At 37.9% G+C, this 8333-nt stretch overlaps 1 protein-coding gene across 1 annotated transcript in view; it reads left to right on the top strand.

The window, feature by feature from the left end:
- Nucleotides 1-6460, top strand: part of SLC5A7 (solute carrier family 5 member 7) — a 21239-nt gene extending 14779 nt beyond the window's left edge. Inside the window, exons 5-8 of the mRNA XM_057387146.1 lie at nucleotides 1593-1736; nucleotides 3529-3682; nucleotides 4399-4616; nucleotides 5325-6460. Coding sequence (XP_057243129.1) covers nucleotides 1593-1736; nucleotides 3529-3682; nucleotides 4399-4616; nucleotides 5325-5948 — 1140 coding nt within the window. The 3' untranslated portion in view covers nucleotides 5949-6460. The remainder of the gene's footprint in view (nucleotides 1-1592; nucleotides 1737-3528; nucleotides 3683-4398; nucleotides 4617-5324) is intronic.
- Nucleotides 6461-8333: the final 1873 nt, after the last annotated feature.

Raw genomic sequence — 8333 nt, 5'->3', positions numbered from 1 at the left:
CTTCATCTCATCTGTATTATTAATTCCCTCTATATTTTCCCAGATAATTCCCACGAATAGTTCAGGGCTGTCATTTTTGGTGGAAAAGGGRTCTAAATATATAGAAGTAAAGGATGACATTTCAGTAAATTGCAGGGCCAAAGAAAGTGTCTTGATTTGTTTTATTTGCTAATATAAAGGTAGTCCTTGAGACCACAAAGAGTTAAGGTAGTGTTAGGAACAGTAATGGTTTACAAAAGCTCATAATGCATTTGTAATACTGTACCTACTAAATCCTGGGCTGTGGCCTGCAGACTCCTGATGGACTTTTAGACATTTACCCCACCGAAAATCTCAGCAGAGTATGGCCAAACTCAGAAGCTCAATACTTGGACACGTTTGACATTTGAGATTCAGAAACAAGAATAAAAAAATCTGTTTGGCATCCTTGTTCCCCCTGAATTTCTCAGGAAGAAGAGTATTAATATCCATTAATTTTGACATGTTTATTTTCCCTCAAAATATCTCGGAGACAGTTGAAAACCTTTGGTGCTCTTTCACWGAAAAGCTCAAGCAGAGAGAAGGGAATCTTTCTGCCCAACTGCTTAAACTGGCAAAGTTTAACTCAGAGCAGAATCCTRTGATAGGTGATAAACTGCCTGAATAACAGGCAATGCTGCAAAATTTTGCAATAATTGTGCAACAAAATAGAGAAAGCTGTTTGTCTTTTGCCTTCCTTTCTCCAGTTGCCTCAAAACATTTAATTGTGATTATGGCAATCTGCATGGTTTTGGATACCACTGGATCCTTGAGGATGCTGTGCCTGTGATGATCTGGTTCWCATAGTGCAAAGCCTGGTTTGCACCTCGTAGGAGCTGCTGAGTTTCTCCACAGAAATTCAGTGACTYACATGACTGCAAAACAACTGCAAGTAAATGCACATAAAGTTAGTYGAAGAAGGAAATGAACCTGCTGGCAGAAACCATCTTCAGGAAGATTTTTTTTGTCTCAATAAAAACCAAAGAGACTGAAAATGGTCAAGGGACCCCTAAAGAACACCTGCAAGGCAGAAAAGTGCTTTAACACTGGGGTAATGTGAATTCTGGAGGAAGAGAGATAGGGTTGCACCAACAGCAATCCTTTCCTTTCATAATATAGTTTAGTRTTGAATTAAAAACAAATTCCCAAGCCCTCAGATGTGATGTCTCATACCTGTACTCTGGCAAGTCCTGATGCTATTACATGGAAATTTGTATGTAAATATTTCTCTATTGTGTGGTCCAGGAGAGAGTGTAAACAACATATGAGGAGGCTAGGTGAAATAAAACAAAGATGTATAAATATGTCTTTGCTGCTGATTTTGCGATTTCTGTTGATTAATTTTCTGCTCATACTCTCCAGGATAAATGTGAGCTATCCACTACCAAACCCTCTAGATTTCAGAGATGTTCCACCTGGATATAATCTGATTTTTTTTGCAAGTCAGCTTGATAATTTGGCATTCAATCCMTAACATGTAAGAATAAGAAAACTAGATCAGTGTTAATATTAAAATTTCATAGATTTTGAATATCTTCTTTAGACCTGAGCTGATAGTTTCTCTTTGGTTGCAGTGGATCAGTGTCCCCTTTGCCATGTCCCATCCTGCAGTCACAGACATTGGGCTCACGGCTGTGCACCAGGTGTACCAAGCACCTTGGCTTGGATCTATCAACTCACTTGACATTTACACATGGCTGGACAATTTCTTTTTACTGGTAAGTGGTGATTTGTATGAAGGAATGAAACATTTAAGCACTTACACTATATTACTGTGACAGCTTAAAATAATAGGGTCTGGTTAAGAGTTTCCAGCAAACTGAAAACTTTTGCCCTCTTGACTCTTGCTTKATATTTCTTCACATTTGAATGATTTCAGTGGCATATCAGCCAGCATTGCCAGGAATGCAATTTAAATATCAGCAGGCTGAAAGAGCTGACATGTTAAAATTAAATAAAAGTGTACAGCTAATGGTTAACTGATGTCATTGTTGGCAGAGGAATTTATATATTGCAGAAGGCAATAAATACGTTATACAATTGATTAAATATGCCTTAGGTATAGGTTAAGAGAAAGCTGTGCAAAGATGGATGGCAGAATGGATGAATTCACACATGCACACATGCCAGAAGGAACCAAGGGCTTTCATTATTTAATACCTGTATATTACACATGGGATCAGTTGTTATTAAGTACTTTCCATTAGAGGATCTAGTAACACATGCTAACATTTTCCATTCTCTGTGTTCCCATGCAAATCTACACTGGTTTGATTATCATGCTGTACTTTGGGATTGCTTTCTCTTTTTATTTTTTTAAATCTTTCAGCCAAAAACCTCAGTGTTTTCTGATAATTGGTCTATTAAAATATATTATTTTATTCAGAATTGCTTCAGAGACCYGAAGTATGACATTAGCACAAGTGGCTGTATTCTCCTCTGTAAGCCTGAAAGTTTCATCTCTGCTGTTGACCAGAGGAAAGCTGTGATATTGCCAAATTATGACATATTTTCTTTTCATCTTGTCTGTTTCATTATAACTCAAGAAATTTACACATTCTGGGAAAGTTTTGATAAAGGAGCGTTATTATCAAGGCGGCAAAGAAAAACAGTCATAAATAGCAATTCAAAACCAGACTTGTCTGTGAAACATTAATTTAGTCCCTATGTGTGCATGAAACTATATGAAACACCTGTGTACACACTATTTGGTCCAAATGCCTCCTGCCTCATTTAGAACCAGGCTGTGCAATTTGCTTGGTTTTCTTTCCATGCTGTTTAGAGACACTCAGTTATTTAGTGGAGACTATTCAAATCCTGCTCTCAAGACAGAATTGTTAGCACTTGGGTTTTCAACCTTGGGTAATACTCTTTTGTGTCATATTTTGCAGAAGTAACTTTAAGTCTAATCAGGATCCTCAGTTACATACCCAAATAAAAGAGAAGGGTTTCTACCACAGAACAAAATTTTTCCGTTTTTTGCTTTATCTTCCATTTCTATTATTATTGTATTTGCTTAAGGAAGTGGGAGAATAACTTTTCAGATTCCTGAGTTTAATGTATACAGAATGTCTCGCTGTCTGTAAATGACTACATGCATTTACAAAGGAAGATAAAATCTTGCTTTGACATCATATCAGAGTGTAATCTAATTTTAGTGAAGAAGAATTGGAGGGCAAATTCTTCAAATACAAACTATGAAAATAGTAATTTCCATAAAGCTTTATCAAGTCAAAAGACTTGAGGATTACTGGGACTATGAAAGTGCAAAGTGTTGATGCTAATTTTATTTTAAAAACTTGTCTAAAAGAATGGCATTTAAGTGGACCTAGACAGGTTTGACATTGCTTGCGAGAATGAAAGTTGCAGTTATTACTGGCTGGCTGATGTACAATARATAAATTAAAAAGTAGCAATATGGCTTTCAGCATTCAAGTGATGCTTCTAMATGTTTTCTATGGCAAAACAATTCAGTTACCCCCCAATCACAACGTGCTGTTTTGTTTCCAGACACTAGGAGGAATTCCATGGCAAGCATATTTCCAGAGAGTTCTTTCCTCATCTTCTGCCACATATGCTCAAGTTCTGTCATTCCTGGCTGCTTTTGGCTGTCTTGTGATGGCTATTCCTGCAGTGCTAATTGGTGCAATTGGAGCATCCACAGGTGAATGATTAAAATTCAGCAGTAYAATAAATGTAAAATGAATAGTGCAGTAAGTGTGTGAAAATAAAGCATGTGTTAGATATAGGTAATATATAGGTTAGATAGCCATGCAACATCATTAATCAACTCATGACTTCTTCAACAGGAGACTACACAGAAAAATAATGTYATAGAATATTTCTCCCAAAGGAAATTGTTCCTATCCCAGTGGATGAAATTAAATAATTTTGTCTGTTCTAGGTATCCATAGGCATAAAATTTCTCTTCAATGTTTGAGTTAGATTCTGAATTTGGTCATAGCAGTAATAATGGGGAGTGACTGAGGAAGCTGGGGTTGTTTARCCTGGAGAAAAAGAGACTGAGGGAAGACCTTATTGCTCTCTACAACCACCTGAAAGCAGTAGGATKCAATAGGATGAAAGGAAATGGTCTCAAGCTGCAGCARGRGAGGTCTAGAATGGATATTAGGAAATATGCCTTCACCAAAAGGTTTATCAAGAGCTGGAACAGGCTGCCCAGGGAAGTGATGGATTCACCATCCCTGGAGCTGTTTAAAAGACATGTAAATGTGCCTCTTGGGGATGTGGTTTATTGGTAACAGTTTGGTCATTGAATGTGCATGAGAATGTGATAATATGAATATTTCATTGCACACGAAGTCAAGAGGTGCTGTAGCCACTAATGTTTCTGATAACACACTGACGTCCATATTGCAGCTTGGAACCAGACTGAGTACGGTGTCCCTGACCCCAAGAGCAAAAAAGAAGCTGATATGATTTTACCCATCGTGCTGCAGTACCTTTGCCCAGTCTATGTCTCGTTCTTTGGCCTCGGTGCTGTGTCTGCTGCTGTGATGTCCTCAGCTGACTCTTCAATTTTATCAGCAAGTTCCATGTTTGCTCGGAACATTTACCAGCTTTCCTTTCGGCAAAATGTGAGACAATCTTTTAGTTTTTACTTTTAGAGAAAGTTTTAGGTGAGACCTTAATTAGGTGATACATACTCTGTTATTTCATAATGAAACACCTCTTTCWTATTCCTGCCTATAACTAGAAAATTAATTTAGTTACAGCATGTTGAACAAACAGAAGATCATAAAAATAATTATGGTTGAGACTGRTGACAGAGGTGCAAAACCTGGCTTGGGGAGGGCAGAATTCAAGAGTTCATGGCACTGCAGTTTATCCAAACAGCTAATTACTGTTGCTACAACCATAAGTTTTACTTAAATTCTTCAAAAAATGTGACATTTATCAAAACATTATTTGACAGCAGAATGGTCTAGTTAGTTGCAGTTTTTCTTAGGAAACRGAGGAGAAGAAATTCTGATGCTGACAGGTTTTTTCCTAGTTAAACCATATTGTGATTCTAATTAAAAGTTATTTCTTACACTGCTGYTTTCTCTCTTTGACTCATTCTCAARCTTTTTGTTATGTTCAAAGAATAATGACTCTTGGAATGGCCCTTAGGGCTTTTTTTCTCTGAGCTTGAGATGGAGATAGAGATTTCAGTTAGTAATTCTTATTGAATGAATCATGCAAAGTTTTCTTTGACAATTCAGTATTTTATACTGATTGTATACAAGTGTAGACATACATGTATAGCCATGAAAAAMCCACCTAACCCTGTCCTTTTTTTGCAGGCTTCAGACAGGGAAATTGTGTGGGTCATGAGAATCACTGTCCTCCTGTTTGGAGCATCAGCAACAGCGATGGCACTGCTGGCTTCGTCAGTGTATGGCCTGTGGTACCTGAGCTCTGACCTGGTCTATATCATCATATTCCCCCAGCTGCTGTGTGTGTTATTTATCAAGGGAACCAACACCTACGGTGCCATTGCAGGATACCTGTTTGGCCTTGTTCTCAGAATCACGGGAGGAGAGCCRTACCTGTACCTTCAGCCCTTGATCTACTATCCCGGATGGTACCAGGACGACAACAACATCTACGTCCAGCGATTCCCATTCAAAACGCTCGCCATGCTCACCTCCTTCTTTACTAATGTTGTAGTCTCCTACTTAGCCAAATAYTTGTTTGAAAGTGGGACTTTGCCACCAAAGCTGGACTTCCTTGATGCTGTTGTTGCCAGATACAGTAGGGAGCACATGGACAAAGCGACTCTTGTAAAAAGTGACAATATTGTWCTCAATGAACTTGCACCCGTGAATCCACGACACAGTCTAACYTTGAGCTCAACTTTCACAAACAAGGAAGCCTTCAACTACGTTGATTCGAGTCCAGAACTGTCCAACACTGAAGATAATTAAAAAACCTTGTAGCCACAGGCAAATCAATGAGAAGTAGGATATTCTACAAAGAATAGTAAGAAGSATTTTATGAGAAGAAAAGTGAGAACTGTGAATAAAATGCCACTGCACATTCTTTAAGTTGTTTCTAGGAGCAGGAGCATCCTGTGGGAGGAACTCTTTTCTGCTAATATCTAACCTGTTGGGTTAGATCACAGTGTTTACCAAAATATACACTCAATCCCATTGTTTCCATCCAAAACTATATACTGTGCAATTAATAAAATATTTAAAAATTAAAATTTATGTAGCAGAAAATGTGCAACAGTTCTTAGCTAGGATATTGTATGAAGAGACTATAATACAGTAACTCTGAAACATTATCAGTCAGCATTTTACTGGCATTAAGTGAAAATATATTGTCACAGCTATAAGTGATTTATTACTAAAGAACTAGTTGCTTGAGCAAAGACAGGTAACTTCTCTGGGGTTTTGGTCTGGCAACTTTTTTCCTCATAAATTTAAATAATACAGTCTAGTAATTTATTATTTGTATAAGACAGCAAAATGCACAAATAGTAATAAATTCCTTATAGGAGTATGAAACATGATATATTAATTTAAAAAGTTAAAATTAGATCACCAGTTTAAAATTATGTTATACCTGATGCAAGACAACCTTAAGCAAAATATGTTAATATAGGTGTTCTCTTTCTTTTCTGTGGTTAGTGGCTGCCACCAAAATTCTTAGAGCAATAACTGGAGTTGAAATTCTGCTTGTGAAAAATGGCTCTTATAGAAAAACTCATAAACTAAATAGAACTTTTCAGTRTTGGGAGAAATTACTTATCCTGACTTATCATCGAAATGAACACTGAGCAAAGTAGTCTGACACCGAGCAACTTAACCAATGAAATAAATATTGAAAAGTAAAGAGAATCAAGAAGGCTTGAAAACAGAAATGAGAGGGTTTTCCTTGCAGAAAATTCCCAATTTTCACTTATAAAAAAAAAAAAAAGCTATTCTTAAGGATATCAAAAAGTCTTTTGGCTTGGTCTTACTGGGATTAGTCTGGAAAATCCAGATTTTTCCATAGAAAATAACATTTCCTCAAAAATTTACAAGTGTTTGCCTCTGAAAGCAGCTTAGAGGGGAACTGAAAGGAATGCTGAGCAAACACAGTGAGAGGCACAGTGGGGTGTTCCACTGAGTGCTGGACTCCTCCGCTGGTCCCTGTCCTCTGGGCCATCAAGTGAGGCTGTGGAGCAGCAGCAGTGGCCAGGTCAGACGAGACTTTGCTCACAAATGGCAGCGCTGGCCAGGAGCAGCAGAGCAGGGAGATGAGATGAGATGAGCTCTGTCCTGACATTGCCTGGGCCAGCCAGAGCACACAATGTGGTTCCAGCTGCCCACGGCCCAAATGATTGTGTCTGTCCCCATTGGTAYGTGCCTTTCTCAACAGGAGCTCTAGTCGCTAGGTTTCTCTGCAATTAAGAGYTATGCTCCAATAATTCTTTTCAAAATCTGCATGTGACGCAAAACATTCAGTTGAAATCCAGATATCCTCCTGTTGCTGGTCACTGGTGAAATTTCTTTTTAACTCTCACAGCCCGACGAGCTGTGCTGGAGGGTTGGAGATGTAAGAATAGGTTTTGCTGCTAAAGGAAGAAGCCATCAACTTGTGCATTCAATGTTTGACATAAGCTTTCACAAGGTTGAATCCTTAGATATGTTTTGCTCCTTTTGTGGAGTCTTAACAGCATATATATATATATATATATTTTATATGTAGAAAAATTAATTTTAGAGATATTTATTTTTTTTTTCTCCTTACACTGCATTTAAAAATAACTCAGTTCTGAAAATGCATTATGACGTGCAGTGCTGCTCTGGTTGCCAATACTGAGTGTGCTCTAGGTGGAGGGAATYAGAAATAGGGTCTGCACTAAAAACTCAGAAGAGCCAATATAGCAAAGGAAGGAAAAATTCCTGTGAGGCAAGTGAATAAACCACCAGTAAAATTCAGGGTGTTGAGTATCACGAACCAAACACAAGCCCAGCAGTATTAATTCCCACATGAACCACAGAAGAGAGATGGGGAAATAGACTGAATAAAGAGGGGAAGAACAGAGCCAGTGCTGAATTATTCTCCATTTTTAGCCACAATCCACTAGCCTGAAACCCTTCTGATGGGAAAATATCAAGTCAGAGTTTTACCTACTTACATAACAATGCCTTATGCTGCTGTTCCAAAATAAGTTAGAGGATCCCATTTGACAGTCACCTGTAGGCCTTCCTAAAAACTTTCTCTTACCTCAGTTTGGTCCAGGAATTTCACTATGAGAAGCTGCATAGTGACCTGGTGTTTTAAATATAGCAACATTTCCATATTACTTATTTCAAAAT

This window comes from Malurus melanocephalus, unplaced genomic scaffold (genome assembly GCF_030028575.1).
Source record: "Malurus melanocephalus ecotype Western Australia unplaced genomic scaffold, MMel_1.1 scaffold_1, whole genome shotgun sequence".
Lineage (NCBI taxonomy): Eukaryota > Metazoa > Chordata > Aves > Passeriformes > Maluridae > Malurus > Malurus melanocephalus.
The sequence above is the reverse complement of the archived record's forward strand: the minus strand, read 5'-3'. Positions and strand labels throughout refer to the sequence as shown.